General features: G+C 43.3%; 2 protein-coding genes across 8 annotated transcripts in view; one reads left to right on the top strand and one right to left on the bottom strand.

Moving 5' to 3' along the window:
* KATNAL2 (katanin catalytic subunit A1 like 2) overlaps positions 1-2410 on the top strand; it is a 32279-nt gene extending 29869 nt beyond the window's left edge. For all 6 annotated transcript variants that reach the window (XM_069775142.1, XM_069775141.1, XM_069775145.1 and 3 more), the window contains 3 exons: positions 392-554; positions 1527-1629; positions 1958-2410. In XM_069775142.1, the coding sequence (XP_069631243.1) occupies positions 392-554; positions 1527-1629; positions 1958-2097 (406 nt within the window). In that variant the 3' untranslated portion in view covers positions 2098-2410. The remainder of the gene's footprint in view (positions 1-391; positions 555-1526; positions 1630-1957) is intronic.
* An 827-nt stretch (positions 2411-3237) lies between these two features.
* On the bottom strand, positions 3238-16647 carry HDHD2 (haloacid dehalogenase like hydrolase domain containing 2). 2 transcript variants are annotated; one of them, XR_011322953.1, is made up of 6 exons: positions 13688-13949; positions 11148-11232; positions 6331-6547; positions 5878-5941; positions 4506-4836; positions 3238-3347 (listed from the first exon to the last, which is right to left on the bottom strand). XR_011322953.1 is itself a non-coding variant. In XM_009913907.2 (6 exons), the coding sequence occupies exons 1-6, from the start codon at positions 16640-16642 to the stop codon at positions 4733-4735; spliced, it is 780 nt and encodes a 259-aa protein (XP_009912209.1). In that variant the 5' UTR covers positions 16643-16647; the 3' UTR covers positions 3333-4732. The 2 variants fall into 2 exon arrangements, 1 of the variants encoding a protein (XP_009912209.1); XM_009913907.2 differs by adding an exon at positions 16542-16647 and having other exon boundaries at positions 3333-4836; positions 13688-13896.
* Between the last annotated feature and the right edge of the window lie 1113 nt (positions 16648-17760).

The raw sequence follows: 17760 nt of genomic DNA, 5'->3' as shown, positions 1-17760 counted from the left end.
TACAAAGTAGCAGTTAATTAGTCCTGACAGTGCCCTAGACAGACAATTTGTAGTGTCTCCTTAATAGCAAAGGGAGAAAGGGAGAGGTTGTTACTGATGAGACACACTGCAGATGAGTACCAGCGCCAGGGAAGATAACAACTTGTGATTGTTATTGTTAAGCCTCATTGTCACAAGCCAGCATATTGCTAACATGCTGAACATGTAATACATTCCATGTATTAGGAATACACTGGATAATTAATACTTTTTTTTTTTTTTCCAAAATTAGGTTGACACAGTTACAGGTGGGGTTGAAAAATGTCAGTCCCTGCAGCGAGGAGCTTGCTGTCAACGCCACGTCTCCGCAACGAGATGCGCTGAGACGATTCCTCTCCTCCTTTGCTTGCAGGGAGTTAGATTCCGCCATGCTGCGGCGGTTGGAGAAGAGGATTTTGGTTGACCTCCCAAGTAAAGAGGCACGTCGGGTGATGATCCAGCACTGGCTGCCCCCTCTGAGCAAGAGCGGAGGCGTGGAGCTGAGAACGGATCTGGACTACAGCTTGCTGGGCCAGGTGAGACAAAAACTGCAGCAGGGACAATGCCCGCTTGGTGCTTGAGGTCTTTCCGGGTGGGAACCATAAGCAAGAGTGACACACATCACCCACAGCAGTGGGATTACGTTGTGGCAGAAGAGGTCCAAAGCGGAGGGTTGGGACAGCACCTCCATATACACCAGTTGCGATGTACAGAGCCTGGGGGAAGGACCGCAGCTCAGTTTGAGGCTCCAGCAAGACACGGGGCCGAGCATTTCACAGGCACATACCTGGCCATGGAAATCACTGGTTTCACGCAGCTCTGCTTGCAAAATGGTGTATTCTGATCCTCTCTGTTGGGCCAACTTTTCAGCCTTAAATACAGGGAGACTTCCAGCAACAGTATATTTTATCACTCTTCTCAGCAGGCTGGGAGCACTTCCAATTCATCGGGGTAACGAACAGTTAATTGTGTAGGGAAGGTTTGTCACAGCTCCACTGCTGCAGGAGAAAAGAGCATTTAGACAGTGAAGAGATTCACTAAATAGCAGGCTTTCTTCATGTAGCCCTTTGTCACATCCTGAATTCTTTGAAAATATCTAACAGCTTACCCAGTTGGCCCTTTTTACGTCCGTTCACAGAGACAATACTGCTCAGTTTTTGTTTCATCAATGTTAATGAGGAAATGTAGTTATTTTATTAACAGGAAAGCTGGGAACAGACACAGAAAGGCAGGTTTTATTTGACCTACAGAAAGTTGCCCTACAGAAGGAAAACGTCCAGTATTTTCCTTGCTCCTACAAGGTACTGCAGGCACTCAAAACGAGAACAAGCAATGTAAGTTGAGGGGAGAGTACACATAAAAGTATGTATGTGTATATATATACACATACATTTCAGACAGGAATAGACTTTACAAATATTTTATATAAATATATATGCTTGTAAATGCCATTCCTGTCCCATTTGTAAGGCTATAAGCTGCAACGTATCATTCTGATCCCGTTACAGGAAACAGATGGGTACTCTGGCTCAGACATAAAACTCGTGTGCAAGGAAGCAGCCATGAGACCAGTGAGGAAAATCTTCGATGCTCTTGAAAATCATCAGCCAGGTACTACAGCTCTGAGGAGAGAATCTGATCTGGGAAATGCTGATGATCTGCTGTAGCTCTAGAAATTATAATGTTAACCCCAGCAGGTGGAGCTCTGTTATCTGCTTAGAAAAGTTTTAAACTGTACATCTCTAAAGCATCTACCTAAGCTAACATTTCTGAAAACCAGGCCTTTTTTTAAAACTGTCAGTATCTGTGCACCAATATGAATTTTTCTTTATCTCACTAGGTTTATTCTGTTATTTTTGTATATTAAGTGTTGCATTAGACAGGGACATAAAAGAATGTCTTTTGGTAATAGTAACAGTATTTAATCAATTCTCTTTAGGTAACAGTAACTTACCTGTGATCCGATTAGACACGATCACAACAGCAGATTTCCTGGATGTGATCACCCATACCAAGCCATCAGCAAAGAATCTAAGCCAGAAGTACACAGCTTGGCAGAGAGAATTTGAGTCAGTTTGACAAGAAAAAACCCCAAAGATTGAAAATTTCCAAGACTTTTGCTATCCAAAATGGCATCACCTTGCCTCCAAAGGATCAAACAGTGATGGGGAAGGAAGTGCTGTTGTTTCCAGGAAAGAGAATGCAGTGAGAAATGTCAGGGGGAAATCTTCACTTTCAAAATTTAATGGGGATGGGGGCAGTGTTTGGGTATTTTCTATTAGTCATTTTCAATGACCACTCAAAAAACATTCTTCATGGAAATAATGTAATGGCAGTTGCTATGTAATGAAGACTCCAGCCTTAATTTTATGTATAAAGACTTAAGAGATTGCTTGCTTGTCAGTCTTTATTCATGATAGTTGTTTACAGGTTTGGGGTAGAAGAACTGGAGCAGAAAGCTTGTTAAGAACAGTTAGATGACTAGTGTAATTCTCCCTTTCCGAGACTCACTAGAGCATCACAATCAGTGCGGCTTTACCAGCAACGACCTGCGCCCTTTCTAATGAAACGTAAGTGACTGCCTCCAGTGAAATCCGGGACCTTAGCAGTGCCTTGTAAATTTGGTTAGTTTGTCATCGTTTTCAGCTGACATCAAAGCCTTGATGTGCCAAATGTATTACTTTCCAGTTGGTTTGGGGTATTTCCAAGGTGGAAAAGGCAAGGAATTAGAGGAACTTGGGAGACATAGTAGAAAATCGGCAGATTTAGGCTAATCTAACTAGCAACTGGATTGGTGGCTACCCACTCATTTGCAGCCAGCCATAAAATGCAAACGGTGAGTCTTTGCAGCACAGTGGTAAATACAAGCTGGGAGACTTTTCTGCTTATAAACACAGCCAGGTAAGCAGTCAGGACTGCCATGTGTCCTGCAATCTTTTAAACAGAAATTCTAATCAGTCATGTTTTTAGGCTCTCGGCTCTCACTGCTGCCTCTCTCTTACCTTCCCTCTTGCTTGCCAAGAGAGTTAGTTACCCTCTTTGCAGTTCTCCCAGTGTTCTCCTTGCACGGGCTTGTCTGCAGCTGCTTTTCTAAGTATGTACCACAGCCTTGCACGCTTTCCAGCACACTCCAGGACCTCTGAAGCACCGACAGTCTCTTTTTCTTCCAGTATCAGTCACGTTGTCAGAAGCCTTTACGGGAAATGTCTTCACGGGATTTTGCTAACAGATCTCTTGCCTCCTGAACCTGATTCCGACTATGGGCCAAAGCCCTCCCTGACGTACTCCAAGCAGAAACCAACACGGGTTCAGAATTGTTGGCATGAACACTAGATGTGTGAATTTATTCAAAATTGTAGGTTATAATTTATGAGGGCACACAAACAGTATCTAAAGACAGCTTTTGTTCCTGGGGGTTTTACTGTTTCTACTGTGTTTCTACTACAAAGTCTACTCTGTCCACACATTCCGTCTCGGACAGTGATTAAATCTGAATGTAGGCAACCACCCACCAAGTGAGACTGCACATAGATGCTCTTTCATGTAAGGAGAGCTTCCCATTCGTTCATCACAATGATTTTTCTTAACAAGAACGAGCATGGCTCATTAACACAAAACTGTATTTTCAATAAGGTCACTACTCCAGTAATGTATAATTACAATCTAATAATTTAACACTCAGGAGCACTGTAAAACAACTGTAAAGGACTTTGATTATTACAGTTTGCAAATGGACCAGAAAAGCTATTTACCATCATTACAAAGTTGGTTCATATTGGGGGATTTAGCACATAGGAGAAGCACTGCATACTACAGAATTAAATTTCATTTTACAGCTCTACTAACCAACTGTGTAAAAACTGGAATCTGTCCCTATGGCTTGTAAAGGATTTTTCCCATAACATTAAAAAGAAACAAAAAAACCCCCAACAATAGTGAAAATTTGCAACTGTAGCATTAATAGGACCCTGCTGAAGTCTAATTTTAAAAATTCACAGTCTCTAAGGCTTTTAATACCAGATTTTTGTTTCTGTACCATTCTTTTTAATAACAGCATCTAATTAAAACATCTGTAAAATGCTGACAGTTTTAATTTTATGTAAAATTTGAAAAACAAAACCACGATCTGTTCTAATGAGAGGAAAGATATCAACAGTAGTTATTATTAAACAATGGTGATATTTTAATTTAAAAGTCACTTCTAAATGTGCATAATGTCTACCTTTAAATTACAGCAGAGCAGAGGCATACTCAGTGAAATCACTACAGGCTGACTAAGGCTCTGTCATTAGTCTTTGAGCTTTATTTACTTGAGTATTTCCAGTGGGTTTTTTCAGTTTAGCTTATTCAGCAGAAGAATGTGACACTTTCCAGACAGGGCTTTGCATCAGTTATTTCTTGAAAACTGAAAATAAACAGAACTCTCTGCCACGTTCCCTATGTTGTTCAGGAAAGCAGCTGTGTTGGTAGTAACCTTTCTGTCTCACCTGCTGGGTGTCCACGGTCCCTCATCATGTCCTCGTGAAACTACTACAGGAAAGGGGCTTTTCCGGGACCCACACTCATCCTCTGCCCTTTCACAACTCGAGTGGAAGGAGCTTACGGCTAGGTTTCTGATGCAATGCATGCACTGATCCTGTGACCTTAATTTTTGAAGCAAGAGGAAAGGAAATGATGCAAGACCGATGTTTCTTCAAACTAACTATTCCCTTTCTCATAGCAGACGCTCTAGGATGTGTTCCACTGCCTCTGGGAAATTCTCACAGGTTAAGTAAGGAGCCGGATTGATTTTGTCTTCATCCGCTGGTCGATATTTACCTGTAACAGATTCACAAAAAGATGTATTTAGCTGTAACAGATTCACAAAAAGATGTATTTACCAAGCTCCTTTGAGTATCCTTTTTTTCCCTGGAAATTCCAGTCCCTCCTCGGATCAGTAACAACCAGACACAGTAGGAGAACTGCTCATCTGAGGTTCTCCTGCAACAAACATCCCCCAAAGTCTTCCCTAAACAAACACTGACCCTTACTGCAGATTGCTTCAGGAGTAGCTCTGGTTCAGAATTAGTGTTACCTATGCACTACTCACTCACTGACTATTCAGGTATTTGTGTTGTAGGTTCTTGAAATAATAATGTTATCTTCCCTTCGGGCTTTTATGAGGAAGAGTACGATTACTTGCTTTCATTTTCAACATGGACTGTGTGGTGCGAGCAGCTGCCACCTCAGAAAGACCTTACCCAGTCCATGGTGCCATCAGTAACATTGATAATACCTGTCAGTCCCCTAAGGTTCCACTTTTGTCTGAAGCAAAATGACTTTTATAATTACCAGTGTAATTACTAGGGAATATCACCAGAGTTCCTGAACGATCAGAGGTTACATTGCTGTGACTGATTTTGGCAATCGAAGATGTCACAGTAACAGTTCTCTCTGTTCTTTGATTAGTGCTCAGGATTTTAGAGTCATTAGAGCAAAAAATTCACACCTACAAGATCAGCCACTCCCATCTACTACTTTATATCATCCTGCTATCAGTTCTGGGTCTGTGCTCTAGCCCTGTTGTCAAAACATTAAATATAACAGCCTATCCAGACTTAATTGCAGTCTACTACTTGCCTGGCTGCCACACTGCAGCCGAGGAAATGTATCTGATCTGCTGCATTCACCCCAAAATGCACAGGGCAATGGACTCGGGGTCTCCCAGCAGCCCCTCGGTGTAACAAACCGCAGGAACAGCAGGCCTCTACAAAGCACCAGGGCTCAGAGCGCACCTTCATTTCGGGCACGGGAGCTGCCAGTACTACATCACTGAACGCACCACTGTCTCCCGAAATGACCGCTCCATCGAGCACTTACCAGTCCTCACCAAAATCCCACGCATGCCCGTGTTCTGGGCACCACCAACATCATCCCTGCAGTCCTGGGGCAGAACAGGAGATCCGCTGGTTAGTGGTCACAGACACTATTTGTTAACAAGTTTTTTCATGACATTCTCTGCTTTGCACATCACTAACCAGCCACTTAAAAGCAGCTACACGGAGCCAAATCGTTTAGCTGCCTATTAGACAAACTGTCACGGGAATGATTTACTACGTGCTTTTTGCCTGACTGAACATCAACTGAAGTAAGAGAACTAACCCCATGGACTACACATTAAATCCTGCCAGTTTTGATGGTTTGATTTTCACCCCTCGTTTAATCTCAGTACTTTCAGAAACATCAAGTTCGTGGCATTTGGGAGGCACCACACGCGGTGGAGATAAGCACTATGTTAACGGGCAGGTGATAAGGTATTTGGTCCCCACGTACGTCACCAATCATGATGGCCTCCTCCGGGGCACAGCCAGTCCCCCGCAGAGCTTCTAAGAAGAAGGTTTTCTCCGGCTTCCCCACCACTGTCGCTCTGGTGTCTGTCGCATATTCCAGCCCAGCTACAAAAGGTCCGGGTCCCAGAGCCAAGCCATCTTTCTTCTTGAAGTATCTGGCTTTATGTATAGCTATAAGAGGAGCCCCATCCAAAATCAACCTAAAGAATGAATGAAGAAGGAAGTACAAAAATTAAATTTAAAAACCCCAATATTTGCAGCTGAAGGCCTGAACTGGCTTTCATTTGAGTTGATGACACTGACTCTCATGAAGCCCCAAATTATAATGCAAGCTAGCATTTATTTGGAGAGTTAAATAAAGTTCCTTCCTTTTTTCTTCCCCAGAAACAGCTAATAAAACAAATCCCCCAAATAAAGAATTTATTACCTTGAGGATTTTAACAGGTAACTATTTTTAAATCCTGTCTCTCTCTCTCATGCACTTAGGTCCATTACTCTCAGCAGCCTCACTTTTCACTAAGGCAAACATCCTAACATTAGAACCCATCTGATTTCCCCACGCAAATATTTTAAAATACATTAACCACGGGTAGTGGCTGGAGGTAGCAGTTTGATGGCCACAGCCTTGATCTCCTTGCCTGGACTGAGAACACAGCGGTGCTTTCAGGCTGCTGCTGCCAGGAAATCTGCAGCCCAGCAGTTCTTGGGGCTGTTGGCGTCACCTGTAACAGCCAAACAGCTACGTGTATCCATCAGAGACGGGTGTTCAGGTGAGTCCCAAGCAGAAGGTGAATCACTTTACCTTAACTTTATATTTTAACATTGGAGGAATTACAGTAACAAGTTACACGAAAAGGCACAAAGATATTAGGCGCATTCACGTCCCACCAAATTCCCCAGTTAACAGCACTATTACTGAGCCTTTTAGAAACAAAGCTGGATTTGGGCTCCTCGCTGTTGGGAACCAAAAATTCCAGATAGTTCAAAGCAACAAGTCACCAGATTCCAAACACTTCTGAGCACAATAAAAGGGCCACAGAAACAAGGGTCATAATGCTCGGTATGGCGGCATTTCGGGAGGGTCTTGGCTGGGCACAGCACCTGGGAAGTGAGTGCAGCGGTGGTCGGACAGACTGGGAACTGCTCCCTGCCAACAGCTGAGATCCTCCCACCTTACACGGGCCTGTTTCTGCCCCTCCTCGGGGTTCCACAGACAGTATCTCTGCCTGCCAGCCGACCTACCTGTTAAAAACCTGCACAGAACACGGGATTGTCTGGAGAGGGTGGAAAAACGGAAGGGAAGAAGTAATTAAGAAACCGCTGTTAATCCACCAACCTCAGTCAGCGCCTCCTTAGCCTCGCTACCCTGTCACCCCTGTCGATCCACTTCAGGGAGTTTAAGAGGGCTTGCTTTCACAGAATCTGGACCTAATCTTTGATTCTTCCATTTCTGTTACCTGCCTGGTAGCTTTTCCTTATGGCAGACACATCAGCTACCTGTCCTGCAGCAAAGGGAAGCCTGTGTAGCTGCTGCGCTACAGGAATCCTCTCGGTGCTACCAAGCACAGCAACTTTATTGCAGTCCGCCCCCTCCCCAGCCTCGGTTTCAGTGCAACAAAAGCCCTCCAGACAGGATCTATAAAAGTTGAGGTAATGACTGCCAAACGCTTCCCATTCAATTTTACAGCACCTTCTGCAGGTACCGAAGCGACTCCAGTCTAGCAAAGCTGGGGGACAGAGGAGAAACATTGGCCGTTACCTTCAGGGCAGAAAGGAGGATTTCTATTCCTCTTAACCCTGCCTGATTTACCAAAAAAACGCCTTTAAGAAAACAAACAAAATCTTGCTTTGCCCCTTCACTGCCTTTCTGGAGCTCTGCTGTGGCTCTGCTCAAAGAGGCTGGCCTAGGTGAGTTGTATGCTCCTTCGAGGACGTCTCCTCCTTCCCACATGTTTGCAGAGCAGCCTGGGTACTCTGAGCAGTACATAAATGATAATATTTCATTTCACTTAATTATCACAAAACGCTTCTAGTGAAATCAATGCCTTCCAAAGCAAGCTCAACAAGAAGAGAGCTGGCATGTGTATCTGTGAGCAGCCAGATATGTTCACGATGGGAGGATGCCTCTAGGATACAGAAAAATTTAATTTGACAGCAGCACCACAACCACTTACATTCAGCAGTTTGCAGGAAAGATCTCACCTGAGAGAATTCCTTTAAATGCAGCATCAAAATCCCATGTATACAAAAAGAGAAATTTAGTCTCAGTCACTTCAAATGGTGCCTAGAGAATGGCCTTACTCTGCGTATCTCGTTTTGGGACTCATACTGGGTTAGATTTACCTAACCTAATGTTGGATATCAACCGAGTAGTTGCCTACCAGATAATTAGTCAGCCTGGGCTCTTCACAGTCAGTGGAGAGGAAAAAGCACTTCTAGGGCACAGTTCAACTGTCCTATTTTAAGCACCACTAGGGGACAAATGAATGATGCCTCACAGGCACCTCCTCTCTCCCTCAGGAGCCCAGGTCACCAGCTCAGATACAGGCATCGGCACTGTAGATACCTGCATTTAATCAGATTCACCTTAGAGTTTTGCTGCGAGCAATGCAAATCCCAAGTGACTTAATCATCTGAGCAGTAAAGGACAAGGAACACGGACACGGCACAAGGCTTGAGAAGAAGAGAATGTGGCCAATAGTTAGAATTTCCATTAGAACAAACAAAACTGACACCAGCGAAACAGTTTACCCTCAATAGAGGGCTGGGGGAAAAACCCAGAACAAGTCAGTGAGATGTTAAAGATCAGACAGAACCCATCCTAGGGCCTCTGCCCAGCCTGAAACACAGGACCAGGAAAAGACCAGGCAAATCCAGGACAGATTCACAGAGGATGAATGAAATCTTCCTCCAGGCAGACAAGTCAGCCGAGCAGCTGGGAATGCGTCTGCACAAGGCAAGGTGATCTGAAGGACTCGGCTCAATACTCAGCTGCACCACCCAGACAGCCCTGGATATAGGATGCTCAGGCAGCACAGGCTCCATGCTACCCCCTGAATACATCTCTCTTGGGCAGCAAGGCCATGCCGCGCCCACTGCAAGGGACTGGATTTGGCCTTCAGCACCTTCCCTCCATCACCAGAGCTAGTGTCCAATTCTGTGTTTAACGCAAAAAAAACAAATCCAGGCTGGGACAACCTCACCCACCTCCGCGGGGCCAGTTCTGCAGGCTTTCCTCTGTGTGCTGGCCTGGGGAAGCCTGGAGTCCTCAGGGACTCTGAATGTGATGACTGGTTTCTTGCTGCGAGTGTTCCAGTCTCCAGCCTGAGGCAGCTAACGACTATCATTCAACAGCCAATACATTCGTGACAGAAATATCGATAAATAAAATGATGTAAGCACTGGAATACATGATGGTTTAAGTTCACGCAGTTGTGAAATTAGAGTCCACTCATGAGTGCGCTGTAAAACTCTAAAATCAATGCCATCATTGGCAACATGCACTAATGACGCTGCCCAAGAATCAGTTTGGGTCAATACATGTTCTTATGACACAGAATTGGCATGCAGATAAGGACAGCATTGGCTTCCTACTCCAAGGAGCCTCCATAAGACACTGGTGAGCAGTAATTGATACTCCCTCTTCAGATTTAGTGGTCATAAAGACAGATTAAGGGGCTTGAGATCAGGTTTTTTTCAAATTCCAAGGTGAAAAATTGTGTGCTAGCCATCACCTCATGAGCAAAGAGTGGAAAGGACTAATTGCATGTATGGTAGCACGGCATGGAATTACCCAGCGTGTGACAAGATGTCCTCTTCAGCTCTGAGACAGCACTAAAGTCAGTTACCAGCTGCCCATGGGGGTTAGCACTCCCGCAGCTGGGAGTGGGTGCTCCTCCTGCGTTACAAGGCCAGGCCGACCAGCTCGCCCCAAACCGCTGTGGAAGGACAGTGGGCTCAGAGAGCTCCCAGTGAAATGAAAGGGAGGCATGGCAGGCTCTGTTGGGGTGCAGTGTAAGGGGCATGTTCAGATGACCTTTGTCTGTGGTTTTCACAACAGACAAAAAGCACATCACCAGGGCTAAACTCAGCAACGGGCCCGTGTTCAAGTCTTTGCAGCTCAAGTTAAAATCAAGGGTGCTGTGCTGAGCTAGCACTAGAGGGAAGGATGCATGGCTGTGCACTTCTGCACAGACTATTGCATCCTCGCTCATGTACAGTCACAGATAAATTTTATCTGATTTACCCCTTAATCAACACACAAAACAAAGAGCTTTAGAAATAAGACAGACCGGATCAGATCCATAGTTCATCTAGCCCAGCATATTGTGCTGGGCATTCCTGAACACAAAACGCTTCAGAAGATATTGCTAGAAATCCTGCACTAGGTAGGTAAGGAATAATCTGCCCTAAATACTGGATTTCCTTCCCTATAATATTTGAGCTCCAAAGGCCGAGGTTTGAACATAGAAGCTGTCTCCTAAATACGTCCCAACATCCTTGGTTTTGTGTATTCCTTTTGAAGCATTGCTAACTTTTTCACCTCAATGACAACCGTGACTGTACTTCTGTAGTTTACTTATAGACTGAAAGCTATGAAAACCAGGGCTGGACTGCCTGAAGTTCATGGTTAGTGGTGCTCTCTCAGACACGGAGGAAGACACAATAATCATGCTATGTAACTGTGACATTGCTACCACCCTCTTTTCCCCATACGAGAAGGATTTCCTCACACATGTGGAGGTACAGAGCCCAGCACAAGACAGCCGCCACTCAAAAAGCCACAAGGGGCTGACTTACCGAAACGCTCTGTTCATCATCTCATAGTGAAAGTGCTCAGGAGCCAGTCCTACCACCACTGCATTGGGGTCATCAGTGGCTATCCCTGGAAAATCAAAATATTACTCTGAGCAAACAGAATTTTCTTCATACTTAGCAGTACACAGTCAACAAATGCAATGAATCACTCTACAGCAAAAACGAGCATTTTCTGACACAGACACATCACATAGGCTAGTTTTATGTCTTTTAGAAATGAAGAAAGTGTCTGTGGAAAAGGTGTTGTTCTATCCAGACTCTGCTATCCTTCACAACAAACACAACTCTGCAGCTGGATAGCCTTAACAGCGACTGTTGAACAGTGATTCTCTCATTGCCTCCACTGAAATGCAGCAGACCACACAAATCACTTTTTTAACTGAATGACTCTCTGTTATCTGAGAATCCCATTCTACATATATTTATCTACTTTGTAAGACAGTAAAGCAGGAAGATTGGTGAATTCCATCCAGTTTTTCTATTCCCCCTAGTCACAGAAAACTCCACTTAGGGTATAAAGCTTGACTTTGTTCTACGTATCAGTCTGGTTATGACAGCAAAGATGGTATTGCAGCATGACCTAGAAGCTGTTACACTAGATTAGTTTTGGCTCTTCTGAAAGGTCTTTTTTTTTTTTTAATGTGGATTAGTCCCCTCGAGAACAGCTTGCACCTCCTTTGTCCTGCACTGCTCTGGAGGAGCATGGCTGTTTTTACATGGCAGTGCCACCTCTGAACAGAACCAGCAATGGAAGCAGAGTAGCATCTACAGGAGAAACACGAGTACCAGAGAGTTTTGTTTATGACAGGTTAAGTTACCAGCTGCATCCTGCACTTGCTGGGGTTTTTTTCTGCCTTCACACAGCATATCCTCTACACCTTTACTGGGACAACCAGAGCTCCTGGGTCTCCAGAGAGTTTCATCGCAGCCTGCTGGCTGATGTCTCCTGCTGCGTGTCCTTCAGTTAGCTCAGACAGCAAAATGTACACTCAGAGATGCCATGTGGATTTGTGAAACTACCCAAAGGCATCTGGGTCCTTTAACCAAGAATGGATTACATTCATCCATCTGTGACCAACTTTATAGAGAGATGAGCCAAGAACAGTTCGATAGCAGCCATTAAGAGGAATTTAAAGCATTCTCCATTGTACTTAAATGTTTCAAGAGCAGCACTGACAGAATGCGAGCCAAACCGCTCACAGCAAAAAGAAACAGAACAATCACAAATAACGCCACCAATATACTCTGCTGGTATCTCTTTTTGCCGTCTTTTACAAAATTAGCATCAGCTACTGTAAAACTGATGGAAAGATCCCAAATACATGGAGATTAAACTGATTTAAATGCCTTCAGTGAAATAGCTGCTGTCTCTGCTGTTTCCGACCCAAGAAAGCCTTCCCAAGAACACAAATACAGAATATTGCTGGGGGCATATTTCTCTGGATCCGATGTTAGGCAGAACAGATTATCAGGTTTCATTGCTCTCAGAGCCCACAGAGGCTTTTCTCCTGTACACTTATCTTTCTGAAGATTACTGACTAGACTATGGCACTAAAATTTAACAGGAAATGTCTAGCTCCCAGCAAGATTAGAACCTACTTAAATTACGCAGCCACAAGGATTTCAGTTCATAAGGCAAGGGACAGGGAGCAGTGGCAAGCCATCCACATTTTTGCTGCCTTTAAATGAAAGACTGAATATACAATATATGGTTTTCAACTCTGAGTATGTTAAAAACGTGGGTACCTTCACTACTGTTGAAACAACGATGTGGTTAAGTCAAGGACTAACTATCCTAGCTTCAGGCACCTGCCAGACATGTCCAAGTTAGAATTTATCATCATCTACCCCTCTTACTGTTGAGGGAGGGAAATCGGAACATCTGAAAGTAAAGCAAGTTTTAACCAGGACTTTAGAGATGATAATCTAGAGAAGTCAGGGTGATGAGCCTTCTGTCACCAATTAAGGTATCAAAGTACATGGAGTGAGACCTAGATGTTCAATACAAGATAAGTAACAATAACTACCTGGAGATTTTACATTTAATAATAATCTATTAAGGGAAAATAGCCTCCTGCGTACATCTACACACTGGCTTTTCAGCTCTTCACAAGCAAAACCTCTGTGCAATAGCTGAGGGAAACCTGATTTCCAACAAGTTGACACATCCTTGCTGTAAAACAAATCAGCACTGGTAAGTGCAATAAATCTCCAATGATCTAGTGAGAAGTATTAGTCTTTTTTTTACACTGGAAATTAATAAAAAGTATTGAGTTTTACCCAAATTGCTGACTATTTGAAGGCTCTGGCTGCCATTTCCACTACTCCTCAAAGAAGCTATGACTTCAGACTGTTGAATGTTAATTTAAAAAGGACAGACCTTTATGACCCTGGAGAGTTCCACATTTCAGCTTTCATCGTGGCTAGTGGTATATATATGATTGTCATTCTACAAAACAGAGAGCATTATGTTTCCTTAGTTGTTCAGTAACATCCACCATGCTGTTTTCTGACCACCTCACCTGTGAAATCAGGCAGAGCCCTATCATCCACCAGGAGGAGAGGCCGCACCTGCCTTTGCTCCAGAAGATTTCTGGCTGCTGTCAGAGATGTGAAGATCTCATTTTCTGCAATGTCAAATCCCAGTTTTGTCAGCCTCTCCAGCAGGTCTCTCTTGCACTCCTTTGTTGTGTTCGTCACAAATCGAATAGTAACCGGAGCACTGCGCAGCCTGATGAATGAAGAGCAAAGGCAAATTGGCCACAGCATCCTTCTATTTACACACTCGAACGTCTCTTTGGGACTGAAAAAAGATGGTTTGTCTAAAGGCTGCAGATGAAAAGACTGTATACATCCCAGAGTACTGGTGCCACACAAAAACCATGAGGTTCTTAACTTCTGTGGACTGGAGGACAATGTGCAACAGATGGCAAGAATTATAGCTACCAGAACAAGACCAAGTCTCCCCTGCTTTGCTTCTACCAGCAAAAGTCTGGAGGAAAATGGTGACTCCAAACTCCATCTTCACAGCAGTAGCAAACACATCTATGATCAACAACTAGTTTGAAAAGCCTTTTAATTCAAACTAGATAATAAACCAGCCCTGTGTTCTGGATCAACAGCATCCTGAACCAAAATAAATAAACAAAAGAACCTTGTTGCTAAATTAATATATTGAACTCCACATGCCGGGTGAATTTCACAGCAGCTGTGGCTCATTCAGAGATGCAGGATGCTCTAGGAGACTGTGTTACCTGTGTGGCAATTTTATGTCAGCTTTTGCAGCCATTTCTCCCTTTACTGAGGAACACCAATATCACATAAAACCACATTATTGCCCTACACTGACAATGCATGCTACCAAACAATCAAATAATTTTAAGTGACAATTTCAACGGCGTTCCCTTTAATTACTCCCCCACCATCACTTTCTCTGTTTGTTGCTATAGAAACAAACTCTGGCATCGGGACTGCATGGAGAACATCAGGATAAAGTTGGTCAACGCTGAGACTTGCTTGCTCCTGCCACTTCTTCTTTCTCTTGTTTGTCAGATATGCTGACCCTTCACAAGTATGAACTGGTAAAAAACTCCCCTGGTTGCTAATAAAATAAAAATTCATATTTGGGTTTTTTTTCCTATGGATCTCAGTACTGAGAAGTAACACTAAAAATTGAATCTATCCATTTATTCCCTAAGCAAGATGCATGCCAATCGTTTCAGCTTCTATTTAGGAAGGCCAATGACATGGATTAGCAGAAAAGAGCACAAGAAAACATTTTTTTCAAACCTCTAAGCAAAAAGACCTGGCTGTTCCTTGCAGTGAAATGACACCTGCTCTCCATACCTGTGACAGCAGGTTGAAGCTGACAAACCAGATTCTCTGCACCTTATCCCTTCGCTAACCCCCTCCCTTGCCAAAGCCAGGACAGGGCCTGCATGAGCACGGCTCAGTAGGAATCAAGGAGAAGAGAAGACAAAAGACAATCAGTGGCTTTAGAAAACAGTTTGTCTTCTGATTCTACAGAATCTATTTCTTCCGTCCAGTCTAACACCTGGGGGTTTGGACGTGAGCAGCAGACAGGACAGATACTGAGCAGCAGACAGATACAGATCTCAACAGCATCACCGCTTCATATAGATACAGATTTTTGAGAACGCTGACTCTCACCTGGCACAAGTTCTCCCTGCATCATGAAACACCAAGCAGACACAGTCCAGTAAATTAAAAGGTAATGAATGAGTACCCAATGCTTTAGTAGTTTTTACTTCCTTGCAATTTTACATCTTTAGGAGATAATTATTTCCACAGAATTATTTGTGAAAAGAAATGCAGAGTTTCCTAATCCCTCTGTGAACTTTTCCTCTGAGCAACGGTCCAGCTTTATAAAAATCTAAGCAGCCAATACAACTCCAGTAAAAACTTCTCATCCTTAATTCAACCCTATTCCTCTCCTCTGATTAATTCTTACTCTCCCAGCATCTTAAGGTGTCCTCCCTCACCACAACAGCATACATCACTTTGTGTTTTTCTTCACCCATTGCAAGATGCCTTCTCCAGGAAAAGTGTCATAACACAGTACAAAGGTCCCTGGCACGGCGTATCCTATTCTGCCACTGACTCGGCCAGATTAAGTCATTTTACTATGCCTCAGTTTCTTTAGGAACCCTTTCATCAGAAGAGAAAGAGGTACTTAACTGTCCTGCTTAATAATGTGTTGAAATTCCTACAAAAGATGGGCTGTATTATCAAATGTTTCTCCAACTAAAAAACAGTTGAGGTTGTTTACCTAGCAGAAAAAAACTTTAAAAATAATAAAGCAAAGCCTTGGCTGAAAGACCAAATGAAATGAGAACTCTGCAAAGGATGCCTTGCTCACCAGGCCAAGCTATTCTTTCTGTTATTCCACTCTAGCTCACCACAGCCCTAAGGGCTCAGGCGTACAATCAGGGTTCTGTAGTTAAACAAAGCACCGAGGAACAGCTCAGCTGAAGTGACTTAGGTGTACATAGGGTAATTCAGATTAATTTAACTACTTTCCACTTCGGTTAAGGCTGCAATCCCGTATGAATTAGCCGAAACATTCTGAATATTAAGTCTTCTTCTATCTAGAAAAGACTTAGATAAGACCTAGAGAGCAACTTAGGAAAGCTGTGGGGGCTCAGATGATACATGGCAACTTTTCAGTATCTAGGCCCTTTGCTGATTTCTCTTGGTATTAATACAGGTATAAATAAAAGCAGAATTTGGCCACATAGTTGCTCATCGACAACAGCGTAAAAAGGCAGAAGCCTCAGGCCCATTTACTTAAAGAAGAGTCTTTGTGCAAACGGTGCTGATATAACCTATCAGAGGAAATCAAAAAAGGTAGCTTGCCTTTTAAGAGCTTCCTGCGCGCCTGGCACAGCTGAGTCTTCAATGTGAAGTGTGCCGCTGAGATCCACCAAGACAGTTTTCAGCGCACGCCGAGCTGCCATCCTTCCTTCCCCAGGGAAAAGACAAATAAATGAAACAACAAAAAACTGGTTAGCAGACAATGGATAATAAAAATAAGGAACTCAGTTAAGCGCCTCATTTGTGCCAAGCCCGGTATTACTCAGAACATTACTCGCAGTATTAAATGGGCCCCTTTAGACAGAGAAATAAAAGGCAGTGTTTAAAAAAAATACATAATTGATGGGGTGGTATTTTCCCAAAGACTCTATATATGGAAATCAGGTGCTATTTGGTTTTTAAGTGCCTTTATTTGTGCATGTCAAAAAATTCTCTAAACAACTAAGGCTGTTGAGAAGAGGATCATTAGGTCTGGTATTGCTGGTTCAAGGCCTCAGCAAGCACATTTCGGCAAGTCCCATTGACACTAGTGGCGCTGTTCAAGTAAAAATAAATATAATACTACTAAGCGATGACACAGTGCTCTGACTATAAAGCTCAAAATGCTCTGCAAAAGTGGATATTGTTAATTTTATTTTTGTAAGCAAGATCTAGGGTGATCTAGCCCACAACACAATTCAGATGCCCCAACTTTTAGCCTATTCGGTGGTTGGCTATCTATGTGACAGCATGAATTTGCAGACTGTTAGCCTGGAAGCTTTCAGGGCTCACAGATATTCAGCACCCCAAAGGGTTACTCCCTCCTCTTGCAAAGGGGACAGTCAAGAATTTTTTCTACAGCAAGCTTCTGTGTCACACAAATAGGTACATGAGACTCAGCCCAAGATAGAAGCCAGCATTCAAAGGGTAAAGGCACTGGGGAAGAAAACAGTGAGGTCATGTGCAAGTCACCTGGCTAAAAAGCTGTCTTCAGAAACTAGTACTTCTCCTTAAGTGTGCTGCAAGTGCTGTATTTTGCTCCACAAGCAAGTTTGCTGAGTTATTTCTTAGCAAACGTCCAATATGGAAGCTTTTCTCCTCTCTGTTAGACAATAATGACTATCTGATCTGTCATCACTAGCAAGTCATCATGATTTTATTCTGGAGCTGGTTTGATTACAGGCAGAACAAGTAACATGTATATACTTCTAAAAAAACAGGCAGAGTAGTCAACACCATGATTAGAACCTGCCTTAATAAATTTAATTTTCTATCAGGACAG

The sequence above is a fragment of the Haliaeetus albicilla genome, chromosome W, assembly GCF_947461875.1.
Source record: "Haliaeetus albicilla chromosome W, bHalAlb1.1, whole genome shotgun sequence".
In the NCBI taxonomy this organism is placed as follows: domain Eukaryota; kingdom Metazoa; phylum Chordata; class Aves; order Accipitriformes; family Accipitridae; genus Haliaeetus; species Haliaeetus albicilla.
Note: the sequence above shows the minus strand (reverse complement) of the source record. Positions and strands in the feature narration are given on the sequence as shown.